This window comes from Marmota flaviventris, chromosome 1 (genome assembly GCF_047511675.1).
Source record: "Marmota flaviventris isolate mMarFla1 chromosome 1, mMarFla1.hap1, whole genome shotgun sequence".
In the NCBI taxonomy this organism is placed as follows: Eukaryota; Metazoa; Chordata; class Mammalia; order Rodentia; family Sciuridae; genus Marmota; species Marmota flaviventris.
In genome coordinates, this window is record NC_092498.1 from 206,164,183 (window position 1) to 206,186,890 (window position 22,708).

Sequence of the window (22,708 nt, forward strand, 5' to 3'; positions counted from 1 at the left end):
TCCGGGAGAGCCAGGCCTAGGGCCCTGACCCCCATCCCTGCCACCCGGCCACAGAACCCCCTGGCTCTACACCCTAGAGACATAGTTTCTCAGGACGGGGGACCTGGACAGGGGAAGGGTGAAAAACAATGTTTTTTAAAAAGCATCTATCGACATCACACTACTGGGTCTGACGTCCCCTTTAACCAACGCTTGATACATGTTACAGCATAAATAAAAACTCAAGGAAAATAAATACATCGGCTCCTATGAGGTTGGAAGTGGTGTGGACGGCGGGGTGTGGGTGGCCGGCGGGGAAGGCGGGCGGGCAGGGCGCTTACACACGGTGGGCGGGCGACCAAGGAGCAGACACAACAGGAGGCGCCTGTGGGGGATCGCGAGTCTTAAGTGTCCTCGTGCATGTCGGGGCTGTCGGTCCGCGCCACCTTGCGGGGCGGTGCCGAGCTCTCGCCCTCCAGCTCCACCTGCTCCTGCTCTCTCTTCTTGGCGGCATTCTGGGGCAAGGGAAGGACAGGCTGTGAGCTCCTGCACCCCAGTGCCAGCCCTGGCCCATCAGTGGTGTCAGAAGCCAGCCCTGGAGCAGGGAAATGTGACTCGGGGCCCCGGGCTGGGCAGCACTTCCTGCCACTGGGACCTGCCCCACTAAGCCCTGTCCTGAGTGTCCTCTGGGACCCATGGCAGGTGACAGGCAGGGATTTCCTGGGTACCTCGTGGGGAGAGCCACCACGACCTTTCCCATGACCCCCCACATCCTGTTTCTCAAACACTCAGAGGAGCACCCACGGAGCCAAGGGCAAAAGGGCACCTGGGAGCCACAGGGGGGCCCTGCATCCCCAGAAAAGAGGACAGCAGATGGTTTAGGTCGTGTCCTTCCTGGTTGGTGGCACTCAAAGCCTGTGCAGCTGGGGAGGGGGATGGAAGCAGTGGGTCGGGCACCCTGGATTTTCAGAGAGCTCACTTGGAGTCCCGTCCAACCTCAGTCTGATATTCAATATTAAGTGAAAAACCATATTACTGAATAATATGTGGAAATTTCTATCAAAGAAAGAGAGTCCCAAATGTACAAAAAGTGGCTTCTGGGAAGAGGTCAGGATGCCAGAAGTTGAGGGAAGTGACTTTTATTCACAAGTGCGCATCACTGTCCCAGCTGGGAGACAACTCTTTCCACATTTATCCCCTCTTACGTTGCCTGGAGTTTTAATCTTGTGTAAATTTCACCATTAAAAAAAAAAAAAAAAAAAAAGATTCTACAGCCAGATGTGGTGTCTTATGCCTATAATTCCAGCAACTCGGGAGGCTGAGGCAGGAGGATCACTAGCCTCTTCAGAGCCAGCCTCGGCAACTTGGCAAGGCTCTGTCTCAATATATAAAAAGGCTGGAGATGTGGCTTAGTGGTTAAGTACCCCAAATTCAATCCCCAGTGCCCAAAACAAAACAAAACAAAAACATTCTAAGGCACGGTGGCACATGCCTGTGATCCCAGCAATGGAAGAGGATGGCAAGTTCAAAGCCAGCCAGGGCAACTTGGTGAGACTCTTTTTCAGTAAGAGTAATGGGGGGGGGGAACAAACTAGGGCTGTAGCTCAGTGACAGATGGCCGAGGGGGTGTGGCTCAGTGGTAGAGCACTTGCCAGGCACATGTGAGAACAAACAAAACATTCTAGGGCCCACCTGGAAAGTCTAACCTCGGCGGCCCGCCTTCCAACGCCAGAACCTGGGCCACCGCACAGCTGTTCCCGCCACTGACCGGCTCCCCCTCTCCTCGACCACCCGGAAAAATCCTACTGGACCCTCAAGGCCCCCAAACACCCACTCACTCCCTCACTCAAGAGGCCCTGCTAGGAGGCATGTCTGCCCCACCCCACTCCCAGCACCTGAACCCCTCATCCTTTACCTTTTTGTCCCATTGCTGATGTAGGTAGCGCAGAAGGATGTTTGTCTTTTCTGTCACAATGACTGAAAAGAAAGACAGAAATGGTGGCAGAAGATGCAGAGGCATCCTGACCTTAGATGGGTGCTCTTTACCCCTCCCTGACCTCCTAGCCTATTCGGCCCTTGGTGGTCTTTCTGGGGCTCAAAGTCAGCACCCACAATTTAGGAGGTGACCTCAGAAAGCCCAGTGGTTTCACTTCTGAGCACACAGCCACCACCAGAGGCCTGAGCTGACTGCTCCCTCAGGGTCCCTGCTGCCTTATGCAGGGTTCCGTCCTGGGGTGGGGGACAGGCTCGCATCCCTGCCTTCTCCCAGGTGGACCATAAGCACAAACCTACATAGTTGTATCTGGTGACCACAAGTCACCTGTACCCTGCAGGGTCCAGGTAGACGGGTGCCTTTTTAACAGTTAAAATAAAGATACAACAGCACCACCACATCCTCCCACTGTGCAGAGCCATCTGCCAGGTCCCCTCCCCAGCCCCAAGTGCTCTTTGCTATCACCTGTCTCACAGTATTGTCTTGGAGTCTGCATTCTCACCAAATCCCTGATGTGGAGGCAGAAGGGGACACCAGGCCTGACCCAAGGGGAAGGGCCATGCCAGGAAGACGGGGTCAGTTCAGAGCCTCAGGAGCCCTGGATGCCAGTGTGTGGAGATCAGGAGGCACCCAGAAAAAGCAGGTCTCCTGCAGCTCCCGAGGTCAGGAGTGAGCAGACAGCCATGAGCACACCTCCAGCCCGGAGTCCCTAGACCGCCTCCTGGTCTTTCTTTAGGGCCCTTCCCCACATGACCCTGACTGGGAACTGGACTGCAAGCCACCTCTGTGCCCTGCCGCCTGCCCCTGCTCCCCGGTTTCTTTGCTCCCTGCTCCCTATTCTTTGCTCCCTGCTCCCTGCCCTGCTCTTTGGTCTGGGCTGGGCCTCTGAACTACCCCCAGGAGCCAGGACAGGACACACCAGCAGATGCTACTTACTCTGTTCTGATGGGTACTCCCGAGTAGGCAGGTAGACGGAGGGACGTCGATTCTGCAGGATGGTTAGGAAAAGGTAGGTTAGGAGCACATGGGCCTGGGGTCCCTGCTCCCTCCCCAGCCCCAACTCAGCACCTACCCTTGAAAAAAGAGGGAAAGACACTCAAGAATATGGGGTGTTGGGCTGGGGTTATGGCTCAGTGGTAGATTGCCTGCCTCGCCTGTGTGAGGCCCTGGGTTCAATCCTCAGCACCACATAAAAGTAAGTAAATAAAATAAAGATTAAAAAAAAAAAAAGAATATGGGGTGGAGGGCTGGGGTTGGGGCTCAGAGGTAGAGCGCTTGCCTAGCACATGAGAGGCACTGGGTTCGATGCTCAGCACCACATATAAGTAAAATGAATAAAATAAAGGTCCATCAATGTCTAAAAAAATATTTAAAGAAAAATAAAGAATATGGGGTGGAACTGGCCTTAAAGATCAGCCTGTCCCCACCAAGACCACTACTAGGGACACATGCTACCCCCAGACCCTAAGGACTCCAGCCCCCAGAACACACACTCACCGAAGCTTTGCACACGGAGTCGGCATGAAATCGACTAAAATTGCTTTTGTTGTAGACAGGTAATCCTTTCAAAAAATCTGCCTAGAAAACAAACAGAAGATAGAGAGTGAGAATCAGTAACAGTGGAGAAGTCTGCAAGGTCCCTTACTACGCGTCTGAGAAGGGCTTCCGGTGACTTCTGGTCTTTTCTTTCTACTTTTCTTTGCTTCTCAGGGTTTGCAGAGTGCACCCCCAAGCTACCTACCAAAGGTCAGTGTGTGCTTTCCCAGGAGGCCCTCACAACAGCCCCACACCCAGGCAAAAGGCGGGAGACTGAGGCTGGGAAAGAACAGGCCGCTAGTTTAAAGTCGCACTGTGTGAGCAACAGAGGAGTCAAACCCAGGCCCCAAACACCCCCGCCGAGGAGATGGCTATGGCCCGCCTGGGCGGCACTGTGCTTAGTAGTGTATTAAACTTCTGGATGCTGAGCCTCCAGGCCCTGTTTCCACGACCCGCCCTGGGCAGAGACGGAGGACAGAGGAACATCTGCTGATCTCAAGAAACCCCAGGGGTCAGTGTGACAACAGATGGGGGGTGGGAACAGAGACTGGGAGAAGGGGCTGCAATTACTCAGGAATGGGAGTCCAGGGCTGCCACATTTCCAACATCCTAAAAATCCAAGTTTGTATATGTGTTATCTCTTTTTTCTTTTTTCTTCTTCTTCAGTGCTGGGGATGAAACCCAGAGCTTCACACATGCGAGACAAACACTCTGCTACTGAGCTGCACTCTGGCCCCAAACATCTAGGTTTATTTTATTTTGGTTTTCTTCCTTTCTTTTTCTTTCCTTTCCTTTTTTTTTTTTTTTTTTTTTGTGGTGCTGGGGATGGAGTCCGGGGCCTCTTGTGTGCTCAGCAAGTGCTCTACCACCGAGTCACACACCAGTCAGTCCTTATCCAGATTTTAAAGCTGGCTCCACTTTCTAGAAAGTTCCATGTGGGCTGGGCATAGTGGCACATGCCTATAATCCCAGGGACTCAGAAGCTGAGGCAGGAGGAGTGCAAGTTCAAGGCTGGCCTGGGCAACTTAGCAAGACTCTGTCTCAAAATAAAAAATAAAAAAGGTCGGGAATGTAGCTAAGTAACAAAGCATCCCTGAATTCAATCCACAATATCACAAAAAGGAAAAAAAAAATCCATTCACACACAAAAAGAAAAAGGAAAAAAGAAGCCCCATGTGGACTGAGCTAAGTAGGTGTGTGATGGTCAGCTCAGGGACTCTTCTGGAGTCCCCACCCTGAGGCTGATCATCAGCCTGCAGAGCTAGTCCTAGGGGGAAAATGCCTGCCTCCCTCTGGAGGAGCCTGAGCCCTTCACCAGGAGGGCCTCAGCCTCACAGGGTGCAGACCGTCCTCCCACAGCTGCCTGGGGGATACGGCTGGGCCACCCAAGGTTTTAGGCCTGTGTGGCTAAGTCCATTCACTTTCCCAAAGTCCCTGTTGGTCAAGCCTGAGGTGGGACAGTTGGCAAGGGGTACATCTGGTGTGGATTCCCCACACATCCTGCCCTGGGCCAGGGTCTTCCCAAATGTCATATCCCCAACAGCACTCACAGGTGTGACCCAGCCAAGCAGGTGGTGGCAGCTCCCCATCCTCAAGACAGGAGACTGAGGTAAGGAGGTCACTGGTGTGACTCATCTGAGGTCACCTAGTCTTAGGTGTGCCCAGTCTCACAGGCCATGCCCCTGCCATTACATGACAGGTCTGATAACCCAATGGCTTGAGATCCGGCAGACTCCAGGGCTGCAGGACCTGGTACCCTCAGGGTCCAGCCCCACTCTTGAAGCCCCAGAGATCTGCCCTGGAGGAAGTAGCCCCTGGAGGAAGTAGCCATTTAAGTGACTTCGCATCATCCTCTGCAGCAGACAAGAGGACTAGTGTCCCACAGGCCAGCCCCTCCTCTGCTGGTCCCAGTGAGATGTAAGCAGCATGGGCCAACCCAGGAGGCTGTCAGGTGTCCCCCTCAGCCTATGACAGCATTCACAGCTGCTCCCAGGGACAACTCACAGTCCCTCAAACCTGCCTCGACCCATCCTCGGCCCCTTGCTCCAGCTTATTCTCAGACTAAGGAGCCAGAGTCATACAGGTGGCAAGGTTTCCTTTTCTTTTTTAGTACCAGGGATTAAACCCAGGGGCACTGTACCCCTGAGCCATATCCCGACCCTTTTTATATTTTATTTGGAAGCAGGATCTTGCTAAATTGCTGAGGCTGGCTTTTAACTTATAATCCTCCTGCCTCAGCCTCCCAAGCCACTGCACCAAGCCAGCAAGGTCTTCTTAGCCCTCACTATATGGCAGACCCCAAGTTGGGGCACCAAGACACTGGGGTGAGCCTTGAAGCCCTGTTCCTGGTCTTAGGGAGGTCCTACTGCATAGGGGACACAAGGATCACAAAATCACAGTGAGTGGAAAGTGGAGGTAAGGGTGCCTTCAGGGCACTGTGTAAACATAGGATGGGGGAGGATGCACAGAGGCTTGGTTCATCTGGGGGACTGGAGTGGACTGTCCAGAGGTATTGATATAGGAAGGGACCCTGTCCATGCTCTGCTTGAGACTCTCCACAGCCCTGGCCCACTGGGCCCTCTTTATCTTCCCACTGCACACCATCCACCACCCCTCAGGAGGGCCTCTCCATCCACACTGCTGCCCTCCCCCATCAGCTCTAACCTCTCCTACCCTGATGCTGTCCCCACACCTAGGGAGCCTCTCCCAGAGACCTGCTTCCACCCCAGTAGGATCGCCCAACACATCCACTTCCCTGGCTGAGGGCACTGGGCAGGGCAGGGCTACCTCAACCTGAGGTCCCTGCAGGGCTCACAGCGGGCAGGGCTCACAGGGGACAAGGCTGACAAGCACAGAACCCAAATCCTCCCCTCAATCCTGCTCAGCACCTCCTTGGCTGTGTGACTTGGGGCAAACAACCTCACAGCTTCACACCTCCCCTACAGAACGGGGCACTGCACACAGGGCCACTTCCCAAGTTGATTCAGAGTCTCAATAAGACAACACTGATGCAGCCTCTGCACAGTGCTCCCTCCAGGCAGCTGCTGACACCGGCTCACTCGTGCCGAATAACTGAATGAAGATGGGGAGGGGACCTACTTCCTTCAGCTAAGCTGGAAAACAAGGTCTGAAGACAGGGGAGAAGTCCACCCTGCAGCCAGAAGCCCTGAAGTCACCCATTACCTCAATAAACATTTACCAAACACCTGTAGTCCTGTCTCCTTGTGGACAGCCCACTAATGAGCCAACAAAGCAAGAGGAGAAAAGATGGTGCCTCCGGATATCAGGAGGGGATCTGAAGAAGAGATGCTCACAGTAGGGAAAGTACTACAGGCAGAATCAGCAGGTGCAAAGGCCCTGGGGGTGTGGAACTCAGAGCATGGGAAGCTCAAACAAGGCCTGTGTGGATGAAGCTGGCAGAGGGAAGGGGTGAAGAGGGTGGAGATGAGGTCACAGAGGTGGGCAGAGACCTTGAAGGTGGAGGGCAGGAGCTGGGTCACAACCAACAGGGTTACAACAGGAGCATTTCATAATTTAGAAAGTGATACAATCTGACTTACATCTTTAAAAATTTCAAGGTCCTGGTAAATTAAAAACAACCAAGTGGATGGGAGAGAGGCAAGGAGACTAGGGAGGGGGCTGGGGCAGGCATCCAGGCCAGAGGTGGCAGTACCTGGACAGGCCACAGATGGATTCAGGTTGTGTTCTGGAGGCAGAGCCAACAGAATCCTCTTATGACCAGGTTGGGGACACACTGCAGTAACAAATCAATGATAACACCCAGACTTGGGGACCCACACAGTGGGTCCTACCTTCCTCCCTGGGGCGCTTCCTCTGCCCTCCTCTACTGCTTCCCAAAGGCCGACAGCTGTGGGCTGGGATTCTCCCTCAGGGGCAATGGGGCCCTAACTCAGCTTGATCAAATCTTCCACTGCCCCTGCCAGTTGTGAGGACGCCAAGGGAGCGGAGGGACTTCAGTCCAACAACTCTGAGGTGGGGGTCACCATCCCAATTTACAGATCAAACCCCAAAAACCACCAGCCCCACACCCCAGGATGTGGGAGTGGGAGAGGGAATATTAACCTCCCAACAGCCAGTTAGGATTACCCCCACTTCAAGATGAAAGGAGAGTTAGGAGAGGATGTCACCAGCCCCAAGTCACCCAGCTCATCTGTTGAATGTTCCCTGTCCTAAGCACTTTATCACGTCAATTCCCTAAACTACCACAATCCTATGAAGTCTGGACTACCAACATCCTCATTTAACAGGCAGAGGCTCGGAGGATGGGAGAGACGGAATTGCTGTCTCTTGGGGACAAGAGGAGGCCCAGATTGGTGGGGGAGGGGTTAGGGCCCCGGGGAATCCAGGCAATCGGCGAGTGTCGCACTTCCTTTGGCGACAAAGCCCTGCAAAGTCTGCGGTGTCAAGCCCCCTCCCCCGCCCCGACGCCCGTACCGGCCTTCCAAACCCTCCTAAATCAGAGAAGCCCAGGCCCGCTGAGCCGAGGAAGAGGCCCGAGCTGGGGTCTCAGGAGACCCCACCCCATTTCAAGCGATTTCCGGGGGGAGCCGCGACCCGGAAATGAATGAGTTGTCAGGGCCTGGAAGCCTACACAGGGTCAGGGGTCGGGGAAGGAGCTGGAGCGGGGTCAAAAGAAAGCTCAAGGAAGGGTCTGAGGGGTCGAAGGTCACAGGTCAGCGCGGAGAGTGGGGCGGGGCTGAGGGGGCCGGGCTGAGTGATGAGAGGCCTTAGGGGGATAGAGAAGTGGGTGGTCCCGCGGCACCATTTTGTTGAGGGTAAGGGAAGTACGGGCCCGGCGGCAGTCCTCACCATCTTGTTTCCTCCGTCGCCACCTCAGCCGCCTCAGCCGCCACCGCCGCCGCCACCGCCGCCGCCGCCACCGCCACAGCCGCCTTCTTAGCAGCCGCCGCACAGCAACTTCCAGCCACGGCACAGCGTACACTGATGGCGCCACTAAGCCCCGTCATTGGTCGGTCCCGTGGCCCCGCCCCCAAGATATAGCCCTTGCGTGCGCTCCCATTGGTCAGATTCGGCTAACTCACATGCCCATTGGTTGCCACGCCTCCTCCCTTCATAGTCAAGTTCGGTCGAGGAAGCAAAACCTCGCCCGGGACTTGGAAGCGTAGAAAATGAGATCCGGAAATAGGCGGATGCCGCACCCGCGAAGCCTCTTGGGAGTTGTAGTTCACAACTCTCGGTTTCGCACGTCGGATATATTGCGCTTTTTCATACAGTGTCCCTTGAGGTCTCACGACGGTCCCGCAAGGTGAGAACCAAAACATTCTCAGCCTCCTCCCCGTGGTTTCAACCTTGGGTTTCGTAGACGACTCCCGCATTAGCTGCTTTAATTATTTTTTAATTGACAACCTAGACTTTCTTGCTTTAATGCCTCATGTGGTTCCCTAGTGTCCCAAATTCTGGACCCCTCTGGCTTCCCTCACCTGCCCCGTGGCGTGACCCCTACCCAATCCCTCCTGATAGTTCTTCCTTGACTGATTTTTCCCAATGTCAGTCAAGTCAGGTGCCCGCTCTGGGTTCCTATAGCCTTCACAATCCCCCTCTCAGCCCTGATCCTCCTGCCTAGGTGTAAATTCACTTTCCCCACGAGACAGATTGCCCCTACTGAATAAGGAATGGGCACCCAGTATATAGAAAGTGCTCAATAAGTTTGCTACGTGGACGCTATTAAGTATTATTATTCCAACAACAACAGAGCAAAGGAGCCTGAGGACTAAAGCCTCACCCAGGGTCTCACAGCCCATCCGCAAGGGGCAGGTAGAGGATGTGAAACGCCTCTCCTTCTCACCAGCCTTCCCAGATTGTAAGTTATGACAAGTAGAACAAGAGGGAATTTGGAATTAACATTTATTGACATTTACAAATTACTGGTAATCTGGAGGGTTATAGTTTTATAATTATATTTTAAAGAGCCCTTATCCTGGAGAGATACATTCTGAAATATCCCCAGAATAACCTGATGCCTGAGATCTGCTTCAAAGTAACACAGGAGGGGGCAGGACGGTTGTGGATGGCTGGCGGACCGAGCTTTGTACTAGGGACACAGCTGTTCTTATACTGTTCTGTGTACTGTACCAAATGTTCGAAATTCTTCGTATTTTAAAAGCATAAAAAGAGACTTGGCCAAGCTGACTACCACTCCCCCACTTTCAGTCCCACCCAACTTCTTCCCCTAAGCCAACCCCACGATTTGGGGAGCATTTATGCCCAAGTCTTCTCTGCTCCCCAGCTCCCCGCAAAGGCGCGAGGTGAGGTCCTAGGCAAGGGAAATGCTTTAACCGGAGTCCTGCCAGCAGCGTCACGATCCTCAGTGGCTCAGAGACTTGCGGCCCTTGAGCATGCGACGGAGGATGACCTGAACGCCGGCCGGCGTGCTCAGGCGCCGGATCCACCCGTGCTTGTGCTTGCGTTTGATGTTACTCGGCTGATACTCGTTTCCGCGCGCCTTGCCACGGGCCTGCTGCAAGACAGGGAGGCCCCAGGAGTCTGGGAACCCCAACCATATCCTGGGCTGTAACAACCTGTAGAGGCAAGAGAAGCTGTAAGGAAGGTCAGCGGAGGCGCTGTGCGATCTCAGCGCACCGTACAACCTCTCTGAGCCTTGACTTCCAGATCTGTACGGGGACAGACGCTAGTTGGAAAAGGCGCATTCTGAGTGCGCAAAGCGTTGTCGAGTCTTGGAGACGATGAACTTCTGGAGCCAGCCCCGGAGGCCGCCCTTATTCCCAGATTTGAAGACGTGTCCCTTGAGGACTCACCTGCCACCTAGCTGCGCCGCCGACTTGCCTGCGGGGCCCAATAGGGATCCGGCGGAGAAAGCCATGTCCAGATTCGGGTCACGCTGTCCCAGCCGCCAAAGATTCCGGAGCCCACAACTACGCGGCTAAGGGGTGGGAAAGGAGACTTATGGGAAATGTAGTTTCTCCTACACTCAACTTTGCACAGCTGCGGTCGGCACCTGGACCTGCAGTTCCACGCCTGCGCACCAAAGTAGTGCCTACCGGGAGCTTAGTCTTCCGATCGACCAGCAGGTGGCAGAAGGACGACTCCTCAACCTGCGCGTGCGTACAAGGCATGTCCCAAGGTCCGCTGGGAATTGTAGTTTCCTCTGTCTACCGGCAGAGGGTGCCCCAGGGTGACTGTGGCGCAGCTGGTGGCAGCTGCTGGAAGCTGATGGTTGGTCTTTTCATTCCCAGCAAGGGCCAGGCAGATGGCACACAGCTGGCTGACAGCTTTTCTCTGACCACAGCCAAGTCCCCGCCTCTTGGAAGGGAGCCCAGGAGCCTGAATTCGAGCTGGCTGGGTGTCCTTGAGGTAGTCCCTGCTCCTCTCCAGGTTTCAGCTTTTCAGTAAAACGCATGGGCTGCAAGCTTGCCCTTGGCTTGCCTTAGAGGGATTTTTCCGAGACCCAGATCTGAATCCTTCACATGCTCACACACCCTCCTTCGCTCTCCATTGTCCCAGGGAAAATATCATGGCCCTTCAGCACGCAAAACCTTCTCCGCACACAGCCTAAATCGCAGCCACACCTTCCTCTCTACCTGGTCCCTGTCCACCCTTTAAAATTCCTCTTCTAGATCAGTAGAGGAAAGGGGCCAAGAGGTGAGAGACAGCAAGGGAGAGGGAAACCGCTGGGGAGTGATATTGGTCAAATTATAGTTACATTGTGTACATGTAGGAATATGTAACAACAAGTTCCATCATTACGTACAACTACGATGCACCAATAAAAACTGTGGAGGCCAGTGGCTCTGGAAGCTGAGTCAGAAGGATTGCAAGTTCAAAGCCAGTCTCAGCAACTTAGTGAGACCCTGTCTCTAAATAAAATATAAGTTAAATATAAAAAGGCTGGGGATGCGGCTCAGTTTTGATACTGGTTCAATCCCCAGTACACACACACACACACACACACACACAAACACACACACAAAAGGGCCGGGTGCAGTGGTAAACAGCTGTAATCCTATAATCACAGTGGCTGGGGAGGCTGAGGCAGGAGGATTTCGAGTTCAAAGCCAGCCTCAGCAATTTAGCAAGGCACTAAGCAACTCAGTGAGACCCTGTCTCTAAATAAAATACAAAAAAGGGCTGGGGATGTGGCTCAGCGGTTGAGTGCCCCTGAGTTCAATCCTTGGTATGGGGGGAGGGATGAAACATAGATGTCTTATTGGAAAAAAAATTCTTCTAACCCTGTCCCTTCTCTGTGGCCTAACCCTGATCCAGTAGGGCTCTCCAGTAGCTCTGGGGCCTCTCAGGAGCCAGGCTTGAGCAGACCTGAGACAGAGTCTCCCAGCTTGGGACAGTGGGTGGGACACGACACACTGTGGGAACCATTTGCTGAATGAATAAACTGTGTAGCCTCCCAGGAGAGTCCTGAGTGGGCAAGCGTGGGTGGCTGCATCTAATTCAGCTCTCTGACAGCAGATTCCAGGGGGTGAGGACTGGCAAGCAGGAAGAAGCAATTAACCCCTTGCCCTCTGAAGCCCATTTAACAAATCACCACCACTATAATAATAATGCCAAGAATGTATTGAGCACTTACTCCACATGCAAAGCACATGATGAATCATTTACCTGCATAGCAAACTCATGAGAATAATATCATATAGAGGTGAATGAAAGCTCAGGGAAATGACTTGTCCAAGGTCACACATCAGCAAAGGGCAGAGGCTAAACCTGAGCCCTGGGTTCTCTGAATCCGGGCTCTCCTGGTGGACTATCTTGCCTCAGCCTTGACCATGGAACTGGGGTGTCTATCTCTTGCCACCAGTCCCTTCTCAGTTCCATCTGCAGTCATTGGTTAAATTGGCTGATAGTGAAATTCCAATTCCTTAATTACTCAAGACTCCAAATTTTCTGTTTTTAACAGTTCCCAGGATTTGGAATCACACAGGCTTGGGTTCAAATCCCAACCTGGCTTTCCTCCTGACGTGTGTTCTTCGTGAGCCTCAGTCTCCCCACACGAAATTGCAAAGATCAGGGAGTCTCTGTTTCTAGAATAGAAAGGTCAACACAGAGAGGGACATGGGAGCTCCTTCTGGAGGGGACAGGGCAAGTCGGAGGCAGGAGCTGGCTGGAGAGACCCCTTCTCTGAGAAAGGACTTCGACTGCCTAGTCCCAGGAGTCCCGCAGACTTGAGGCTCTAGCCCCTTCTCCCTCCCGGGCTAGGGCCAATCCCTTGCACGACCTCCGAGAGCCCCTAAAAGGGGCGGGGCCGTTGACCCAGAGCCCGCCCCATCTCAGAATTTTAGTCTCTGATTGGACGTCTATCTAGGCCAGGTCAGTTCGCAGTTACGATAGGGCGAAGTTCCCGCCCGTCTGCTGAAGGCCCCGCCCTCTTGGGGGAGGGGCTTAAATGGCCGGCTTGGTGGGCGGTCGCGGGATGCCCCTGCGCTGACCGCCCCAGGCCCGCGCTCGCCGGCGTAGACGCGCCGGGCCGACCCCGCGCCACCATGTAAACGACACCCGCAGGCGGACGCTGGCTTCTCTGCCCGGGACCCCTCCGCCCCGCCCCGGAGCCCTCGATGAGGTGAGCTGGGAGCGGACGCCTGAGGGGGTCATCGAGGTTTCGGGGGGCCTCCACTTCCTAAGGGGGTGTCCACAAAGCCCGCGTTCGGGCTCCTAGGAAGCCACGGAGCCCCGGTGGCCTCGACCTCGCCACAGGGATGACGGGCACCCCGGAGACCGGGCCCGGCTCTGGGAAGGGGGGCTGGTGCGGCGCATTTGAGCCGCCTTCCTTAATCGGGTTCAGGGCCCCCTTCGAGGCAGAGAGCGCTGCCTGCCTCCCTTCCAGTAGATCCCGGGCCGTCGCGGGCCCATCTTCAGCGTGTGTTACCCCGGCGGCCCCCGGGCTGGGGAGAGAGAGTGGGCTGGTTCCATCTCCAGGCCTTAGACAATGGGGGTGCGCTGCGCGGGTATCCCCTTGAGTTATGTAACCGCCTGTGGTTGCTATGGACACGGGGTGGGGGGAGGTGGCCTTGGGAGCTGGATGGAGGGCTGGAGGCCCCCAACTAGGTCCCATCCTCATCACCACCCCTGGGGACTTGTGTGATGCTCCCGTCCCCATCCCAGGGTACTAAGCAGGGGGTACAGAGCAGTGTCCTCCCAGTGTGTATGGCCCTCAGCTTGCTGCTCTTTGAGACAGGCCCAACTCAGCCCTGTCTTGGAGAGCTAAGGGCTTCTGGGGCTCAGTCCACAGTCCCCTTTCTGAGGGCCTCATCTTTTGGTGGTCAGATTCAGAGCCAGAGACCTGGGAGGTGGCCTCCCTGGGGATTTGCACCCTTTAAAATACCCCAGGATGGGGCTGGAATTGTAGCTCAGCGGTAGAGTGCTTGCCTTGTACCTGTGAGCCACTGTGTTCGATTCCCAGCACCACATATAAATAAGCCAATAAATAAAGATCCATCAACAACTAAATATATCTATTTAAAAAATAATAATAATAAACTATCCCAGGAGCCCTCAGGATATGTGAGCTAATATAAAGTACATGTGCATAAATGAATGAATGGCTTTAGGGCCCTCACTGGTATAAACTGGAGGTGGTGGTAGTAGGGGTGTCCTCAGGGCTGGGCCACATTTACCACAATGTCCCCTTCTCTGGGAAGTCCCCACACCAGACTTCAGCGCCTTCCCTATGGACTCCCCAGGGATGAACCACTAGCCAGGCCCTGGAAGTTAGCCAACCACCACGCAGGACGGCTTGTGACCCTGCCCTCACAAGGGACCTTAGAAGGGGACTCCCAGTCTGGTTTACCTGGGGTAGGAGGGCTCCCCCTTAGATGGCCCCTGATCTGGCTCCCGCTCACAGGACACACCATGCTGACCGGGGTGACCGACGGTTTCTTCTGCTGCCTACTGGGCACGCCCCCTAACGCTGTGGGGCCCCTGGAAAGCGTCGAGTCCAGCGATGGCTACACCTTTGTGGAGGTCAAACCTGGCCGTGTGCTGCGGGTGAAGCACGCTGGACCCGCCCTTGCTCCCACTCCACCTCCACCACCGCCTCTGGATGCTGCCCAGGGGGACAGGTCCGGCTTGGTCCGCTGCCAGCGCCGGATCACTGTGTACCGCAGCGGGCGCTTGCTGGTGGAGAACCTGGGCCGGGCGCCGAGAGCTGACCTCCTGCATGGGCAGAATGGCTCTGGGGAGCCACCGGCCGCCCTGGAGGTAGAGCTGGCCGATCCGGCAGGCAGCGATGGCCGCTCGAACCCAGGCAGCGCGGGTAGTGGCAGCGGCGGGCGGAGGCGGCGAGCCAGACGCCCGAAGAGGACCATCCACATTGACTGTGAGAAGCGCATCACTAGCTGCAAGGGCGCCCAGGCGGACGTGGTACTGTTTTTCATCCATGGTGTCGGTGGCTCCCTGGCCATCTGGAAGGAGCAACTGGACTTCTTTGTGCGGCTAGGCTATGAGGTGGTGGCACCTGACCTGGCTGGCCACGGGGCCAGCTCTGCGCCTCAGGTAGCTGCAGCCTACACCTTCTATGCGCTGGCTGAGGACATGCGAGCCATCTTCAAGCGCTATGCAAAGAAGCGAAACGTGCTCATTGGACATTCCTATGGGTAAGCGACCCCTGGCGTGGGATGGGGCTGTGGGTCGGCCTGGATACCCAGTTACCAAATGCCGATTTCCCTCCTTGAAAATTCTCATTGGGCCGGGGGTGGGGCTCAGTGGCAGAACTCTTGCCCAGCAGGCCTGAGGCCCTGGATGCCATCCACAGCACTGGGAAGAAAGGAGGAAGAAAGAAAGAAAAAGTAATTTTTTTTTTTCATGAAAAGCAGCTGCACATACATTTGCACACACCTGTAATCCCAACCCTGTGGGAAGCTGAGGCAGGAGGATCTGAAGTTCAGGGCCCACCTGGGCAAAATAGCAGAGCCTGTCCAAAGACAAAAATAAAAACAAAATCGGAGGCAAACAGGAATTCCCACCACTACTGCTATTGTTTACATTGTTTTTTTTTCATTTTTTAAAATATATATTGTTTTAGTTGTAAATGGACACAGTACCTTTCTTTTATTTATTTATGTGGTGCTGAGGATTGAACCCAGGGCCTCACACATGCTAGTCGAGCGCTCTACCACTGAGCCCCAGCCCCAGCCCGTATTTATTTATTTATATTTTATTTTTATTTTGGTACTGGGGATTGAACTCAGGGGCACTCAACCACTGAGCCACATCCCCAGCCCTATTTTGTATTTTCTTTAGAGACAGGATCTCATTGAGTTGCCTAGTGCCTCGAAGTTGCTGAGGCTGGCTTTGAACTCTTGATTCTCGTGTCTCAGCCTCCCAAGCCACTGGGATTACAAGCATGTATGACCTTGCCCGGCTCATTTATTGTTTTTGTTATTTTGATTGTACAAATTTATGGAGTACTCTGTGATAATTCAATACATGTATGCAGTGTGCAGTAATCAAATCAGGGTAATTAACATTTCATTCTTTAAAAATTAAAAAAAAAAAAAAAAAAATATATATATATATATATATATATATATATATATATATATATATATGGTGTAGATGGACACAACACAATGCCTTTATTTTTATGTGGTGCTGAGGATCGAACCCGGGTCCTGCCCGTGCAAGGTGAGCTCTACTGCTGAGCCACAATCCCAGCCCCTATATATATTTTTTTGATTAACATGAAATATGTGTCCATATTTATGAGGCACAGCATGATAGTTTGATAGATGCATACAGTGTGTACTGATCAAATAGAATGGTTTTTTTTAATATTATTTTTTAGATGTTGATGGACCTTTATTTTGTTCATTTATTTATATGTGGTGCTGAGAATTGAACCTAGTGCTTCACACATGCGCAGCAAGCACTCTACCACTGAGCCCCAGCCCTAGCCCCAGGATCATGAATGTTTCCATCTCCTTGTCATTACCTGGTGACTGGAACCTTCAAGCTCCTCTTTTTTAGTTATTCATAAAACAAGCCAGGTGTGGTAGAGCATACCTGTAGTCCCAGCTATCAGGAGGCTGAGGCAGGAGGTTCACTTGAGCCTAGGAGTTAGAGGCCAGCCTGGGCAAATAGCAACGCCTCATCTCTGGGGGAAAGGAAGTAAGGAAGGAAGGAGAGAGAGAGAGAGAGAGAGAGAGAGAGAGAGAGAGAGTCTCATTGAGTTGCCTAGTGCCTCAATGAGGCACACACACACACACACACACACACATATTTCCATAGATTACTGTGAACTGTGGTCACCCCACTGTGCTGCAGAACAGTTGAACTTATGCCTTCTATCTCACTCTCATTGTTGTTTGTTTGTTTATTTATGTGTGTGTGTGGGGGGGGGGGGTACTGGGGATTGAACCCAGGGCCTTGTGCATTCGAGGCAAGCACTCTAACAACTGAGCTACATCCCCAGCCCCCACTCCCATTGTTTTAACAGTAGGATTTCTTCATCCCAGTACTCACATTTGAGCCAGGTAGTTCTTTTTGGTGAGGGACTATAAGATGTTTGGCAGCATCCCTGGCCTCTAATGCCATAGTACCATCATTTAGTGTTGTTGATCATGACCATCTAACCTGTCTTCAGATTAGCCAGATGTCCACTAAGTAGGCGGAATTGCTCGAAGCCCAGAATGCTGCCTTGGGCTAATTTCAAACACTGGCTGCTCTGGAGATCCCATGCGGTCAGGAAGGGCTAATTGGATTCCCTTAAATCCTGTTTACAAAGGCACAGCTTGCTGTAAATCATTCTCCTCTGAAGGGCTGAGGATACCATCTGGCGCTTACTGAAAGCCCACTTCATGGAAGACTCTGAGCCCTGGGGTTCTGACCACTGCCAAGGAGCCATGTTCTCCCCTTTACCCAGGAAGAAAGATCAGATGAGTCAGGCAGCCTGGTGGGGAACCACTCTTGTAGAGATTATATCCCATGCAATTAGACACGAAAGTAAATAAGTTATATGAGTATCCAGAAGAAAGGTGTCCGACTCGGGAGGTATATAACTCTTATGTGTTTGTATGATAACATCTCAAAAAGTTGATGCTTATGATACAATGTTTCCTCTAATTAAATGAGCACCCATCTATGGTAGTTCCTGTGAGTTCATAACATTGCTCTGAGGTCATCACAGTTACTATTTCATAGAACTGCAGACAGAAATTCAGAGAGGTTAAGCAACTTGCCTAAGGGCACACAGTGAATCATAAGCACAATGTCCACCTTCCTCCTGTTTGTCTATTTTTTTTTCTAGCAGGAATCAGCAAGCTGCTGCTGTATTTTCTTTTTCTTTCTTTTTTTTTTCTTCTTTCTTTCGTTTTTGTCATTGTTTTAAAGTTCTAGGAATGGGATGCAGGGTTTCACACATTTGAGGGAAGTATTCTACCACTGTAAAATTAATTAATTAACTTATTTATTTATTCATTCTTTCTTTATTTATTTTCCAGGGTCTTGCTTAGTTGCCCAGGCTGGTCTTGAATTTGTGATCCTCCTGCCTCAGCCTCCCCTTGGGTATGTGCCACCATGCTCAGCCCAGAAAACTTTTTCTAAAAAGGCCCAGTGGTAAATATTTTTGATTTTTATTTGTCTCTGTTGGGACGTCACACCTCTGCAGTTGCAGTGCAAAAGCAGCCAGGCATGACTATGTTCCAGTAAAATTTGATTAACAAAATATTTTACAAATCTGCTGGGTACTGCGGCACACACCTGTAATCCCAGTGACTTGGGAGGCTCAGGCAGGAGGATCATGGGTTCAAGGCTAGTCTCAGCAACTTCATGAGACCTTGCCTCAAAATGAAAAAATAAAAAGGGCTGGGGATATAGCTCAGTGGTAAAAATGCCCTGGGTTCAATCCCTGGTATCAATAAAACAAACAAACAAAAAATTTTACCAATCTGGCTGGGGCTGGGGTTCAGTGGGAGAACACTCACAAAAACTACCATAGATGGGTGCCTAGCGCATGAGTTTCAAACCTCAGCACCATGAATTTTTTTTTTTTATAAATCTTTGAAATCATAAATTTGATTTACAAAAACAAGAGACCAGCCCACAGGCTATATCTTGCTATAAAGACACTGAGGAGCTAGGTTTGGAGGCTCTCTAGGCCCTTCTACCTGGCATTAGGCAGGAGAATGTGTGTTGCCCAGAGGCCACAGAAGTCCTCAAAGAGAAAGGTTACTCCTCCTCTGGGCATCCACCCGTGTTTGTGTAGTCGGATTCCTTTTCTAACACTTGATAATCAGTAATTCTTATCCCTTTGGGAGTCATGGTGACTAAGAACTTGGGCTGGGTACTGAGTGTGGTTGCGCAGGACTGTCATCCCAGCAGCTAAGGAGGCTGAGGCAAGAGGATCGTGAGTTCAAAGCCAGCCTCAGCAACTTAATGAGGCCCTAAGAAACTTAGCAAGACTCTGTCTCTAAATAAAATACAAAAAAGGGCTGGGGATGTGGCTCTGTGGTTAGCACTGCTGGGTTCAATCTCCAGTACCAAATAATAATAATAATGATGATGATGATAATTGAGTGGCAGAGCCTAGCATGTGCAAGACCCTGGGTTCCATCCCCAGTGCTGGAAAAAAAAAAAAAAAAAGAAGAAGAAGAAGAAGAAGAAAAAGGAGAAGAAATGTATATGTGTGTATATAAAATAAAATGGAAAATCCTCAGAACTCAATCTGGTAATCCTGGGGCATCCCCCCATCCTGCAGGTGCCCGTGCCTCCAGGGGAAAGAGTCTTGGGATTCAGGGGCCTGCCCCTGGGGTGCAGAGAGGGCATTACCCCCTTAGTGACTGGATTCTGCTGACCACTGCTCTTCCATGCCCGGGCAGGGTGTCCTTCTGCACATTCCTGGCACATGAGTACCCTGACCTGGTGCACAAGGTGATCATGATCAATGGCGGGGGCCCCACCGCCCTGGAGCCCAGCATCTGCTCCATCTTCAATATGCCCACGTGTGTCCTGCACTGCTTGTCGCCCTGCCTGGCCTGGAGCTTCCTCAAGTGAGTGCCCCCATCCTAGAGACACTGCTCTTGGCTCTGGCAGACCCTGGCATCTCTCAGAGTTGGGGGGAGGGAGGCTAAACAGCTGGGTCTGGTATGGGGGACACCCTGTGGAGGGCCGGCTGGCCAGGGGTTCAGACGGTGTCTCCCCACCACCAGGGCCGGCTTTGCCCGCCAAGGAGCCAAAGAGAAGCAGCTGCTGAAGGAAGGCAACGCGTTCAACGTGTCGTCCTTCGTGCTAAGGGCCATGATGAGCGGCCAGTACTGGCCCGAGGGCGACGAAGTCTACCACGCTGAGCTCACGGTGCCTGTCCTGCTTGTCCACGGCATGCACGACAAGTTTGTGCCAGTGGAGGAAGACCAGCGCATGGCGGAGGTAGGAGCAGGGTACCAGGGCCGCCACCCCTGGAAACCGGCTGTGCACAGCCCCGGGGGCGTGGCCCCCATGTGGGCGTGGCTTCGGGCCAGGGTGTAGTTTCTAGGTGGCTCTGTCTGTGTATGGGCTGGGCTCTGGCATGTGTTCTGACCCCAAGGAATTGGGAGCATCAGATCTAGAGTCAAAGGCAGAACCTAGAAAATGGCTCCCCAGACAGGTAACAATTATGCCCCATTCCCCCTGCAGTAAGCAGACTTCACTGCAGAGGATTTGTAGAAGAGATCAATGTTGCTTATATAATTTTGGGGAAAGGGGTGAGGCAGTGGGTCTTTAGAGGTTCCAAAGAAAAGATACTGGAACCCTTAGTACTTAGGATAGCTCTGAACTGGACGGTTCTTAACCAGGGAGGATCCTTGCCTCCAGGTCACACTTGAAATGTCTGGAGACCATTTCCAGACTGGAGAGGGGAGGGCGGACTCCGGCCATCTGGTGGGTGGAGACAGGGAACTGCGTATCATCTACCATGCACTCCGCAGCAAAGAATGATCCAGCCCCAGATGTCAGACTGCTGAGATTGAGAAATCCTCCCCTGGTCATACCATAGGCACTTAATGAATGAATATCTGGTTGGGCTCCCACAGGGTGACAGGCCATCCTCCAGTTCCCCCTGGAGTGGAACTAAAGGGTTGAAGGGTAGACTGCAGGAGGGACTTCCTGGTGTGGGCCATGCATGGAGGTGGGAAGTCCCAGGGCAGCTGGCCCCTCACCGCCCCCATCCTGAGCCCCGCATCCCTGCAGATCCTGCTCCTGGCCTTCCTGAAGCTTATCGACGAAGGCAGCCACATGGTGATGCTGGAGTGCCCAGAGACGGTCAACACGCTGCTCCACGAGTTCCTGCTCTGGGAGCCGGAACCCTCGCCCAAGGCTCTGCCCGAGCCCCAGCCCGCGCCTCCAGAGGAGAAGAAGTAGCCGCCGGGCCGGCGGGGCATCGCTTGGCGAGCAGAGCCGCAGGAAGAGCCAGAGCCTGCGCCGGTCCGCAGCGCGGACCACCTGGGCGGGCTGTTCGCTCCGGTGGGCGGGGTCAGTCAGGGAGACGCCCCCAGGCCGGCTGGGCGGGGCGTGGCATCGGAGGGAGCCGGGAGACCCTTCCGCTCTCTGCTTGGGAGCCCATCCGTGTTTCGGGCCGCGGCCAGGGCCCACGCGGAGGATGACCTTGTACAGAAGCCCTCTTCCCCTCCCCAACGCCACACCGAGGCAGGTCCCCCACCCCGCTCTGTCTTCCGTGTCAGCCGTGCTTGATCCTGGGACCCACAAGCCCCGCAGGGACCCTCGTGGGTCCGGTCCCTTTGCCCGAGACCCCACCCCACTCCTCGTTCCTTGGCGCTGGGAGCTGTTGTTGCCCAAGGGGGGAGGGATTGGGAGAGGGGCTGGCGCCACCAAACCTGCACATCTCAACTTGTAACTCAATAAAAAGAAGTGACAATCGGAGTCTCGGACTTGTGTTGGATGACCTTAGGGCAGGGCTTTCTTTGCCCCGCTACCCCAGTCTGCTTTCCCATCTGGAGCCTGGCCTGAGGCGCCTCCCCTCGGGGGTGACCTTGAGAGCATCAGGGACTCCAGGCTGACTTCCTGAACATGCGCACACCCTGCTTTCCAGAGGCCGCTTGGCCAGTATTACTGGAGTGCCAGGCAGTTATCAAGGGGTGCGCTCCCTGCCCTGGAAATGGAAGAGGAGGTCCAGCCGAGATTGAGTGAGGATCAATGGACACCGCAGGAGATTATAGCTGCAATAATTGAGCACCCACTGTACCACTCAATACCAGGTCCTGTTTTGAGTGTCTGGCACTCAGCTGTTGAATCCTCATGCTTCCCAACCCCAAACCCTTTACTGTTCGCATTCTAAACTGTATTCGAGAGCAAGTCTAGGTCTCTCTGTGCTTCATGTGACCGGTGGGAGGAGGGAACTGTCTCCTCGGTTTTCCCCACTAGTTTGTGAACCCAACTTCGGTCTAGACTTGGGGTTCTCACCTGGGGCAGTTGTGTCCACTGTCAAATTCTGGAGACCTTTCAACAGCCACACTGGAGGTGACAGGGGTGGGGGGGTGGTTACTGGCATCTAGTGGGTTCAGTCGAGGGCTGCTGCTCAACAGGCAACGAGGTACAGGGCAGCCCTGTGGCTGAGTAACCCAGCCCCAAATGTCATTAGGGCCGAGATTGAGAAAGCCTGGTAGAGAAATTCCCACTCTTTGGGGTCTTTGGATTCTTTTCCAGCGACCTGCTTGTGCACTGCAGGGTGACAGCCCATTGTCGGAATTGCTGTGGCTTTATCAGCTCTGGGGTCTGGGAGTGCTGACTGTGGTTTTCGTTTTGTTTTTGGTACCCGGGATTGAACCCAGGGGTGCTTAACCACTGAGCTCCGTCCCCATCCCTTTCTATTTTTTGAGACTGGGCCTGGCTAAGCTGCTGAGGCAGGCATCCTCCTGCCTCGGCCTCCTGGGATTGCAGGCATGCAACACCACCACGGGCTGGGAGTCCTCTGTTTTACACAGAAAGAAAGGGAAACTCTAAAAGAGATTTCTCCAGTTCGGATATAGGTGGCAGGACCCAGGCACACTCCACAGGCCGGGCCCTTAATTATAAGAGCAGCCTAGGGGACAATCCCAAGTAGGCGGAACCTCTGCCCAGGTACAGTCCGCCCCTGCAGGACCTCGTTGGCTGAGCTGTGATGATGGGCAGGTGGGTAGCCAATGAGGCAGCAGATCTCCCCATAAACCTAACCCACTGAACCTTCTAAAGAAGAAACTTTCTCAGAAACTTAAAACCACCCCTACA

The 22,708-nt window shown here is 53.3% G+C and overlaps 3 protein-coding genes and 1 non-coding gene across 4 annotated transcripts; 1 reads left to right on the plus strand and 3 right to left on the minus strand.

Annotated features, from left to right (window-relative positions):
- Positions 1 to 296: 296 nt before the first annotated feature.
- On the minus strand, positions 297 to 8,440 carry Dda1 (DET1 and DDB1 associated 1). The gene is made up of 5 exons (XM_027932154.2): positions 8,339 to 8,440; positions 3,470 to 3,550; positions 2,909 to 2,960; positions 1,895 to 1,956; positions 297 to 494 (listed from the first exon to the last, which is right to left on the minus strand). The coding sequence occupies exons 1-5, from the start codon at positions 8,339 to 8,341 to the stop codon at positions 384 to 386; spliced, it is 309 nt and encodes a 102-aa protein (XP_027787955.1). The 5' UTR covers positions 8,342 to 8,440; the 3' UTR covers positions 297 to 383.
- Positions 8,441 to 9,377: 937 nt separating this feature from the next.
- Positions 9,378 to 10,482, minus strand: Mrpl34 (mitochondrial ribosomal protein L34). Its single transcript, XM_027932351.3, has 2 exons — positions 10,306 to 10,482; positions 9,378 to 10,068 (listed from the first exon to the last, which is right to left on the minus strand). The coding sequence occupies exons 1-2, from the start codon at positions 10,368 to 10,370 to the stop codon at positions 9,855 to 9,857; spliced, it is 279 nt and encodes a 92-aa protein (XP_027788152.1). The 5' UTR covers positions 10,371 to 10,482; the 3' UTR covers positions 9,378 to 9,854.
- Positions 10,483 to 12,894: 2,412 nt separating this feature from the next.
- On the plus strand, positions 12,895 to 21,364 carry Abhd8 (abhydrolase domain containing 8). The gene is made up of 5 exons (XM_027932344.2): positions 12,895 to 13,076; positions 14,358 to 15,108; positions 19,330 to 19,500; positions 19,660 to 19,876; positions 20,675 to 21,364. The coding sequence occupies exons 2-5, from the start codon at positions 14,366 to 14,368 to the stop codon at positions 20,843 to 20,845; spliced, it is 1,302 nt and encodes a 433-aa protein (XP_027788145.1). The 5' UTR covers positions 12,895 to 13,076; positions 14,358 to 14,365; the 3' UTR covers positions 20,846 to 21,364.
- Trnas-cga (transfer RNA serine (anticodon CGA)) lies at positions 16,851 to 16,923 on the minus strand. The gene has a single exon. It is a non-coding gene; the product is annotated as a tRNA-Ser (tRNA).
- Positions 21,365 to 22,708: the final 1,344 nt, after the last annotated feature.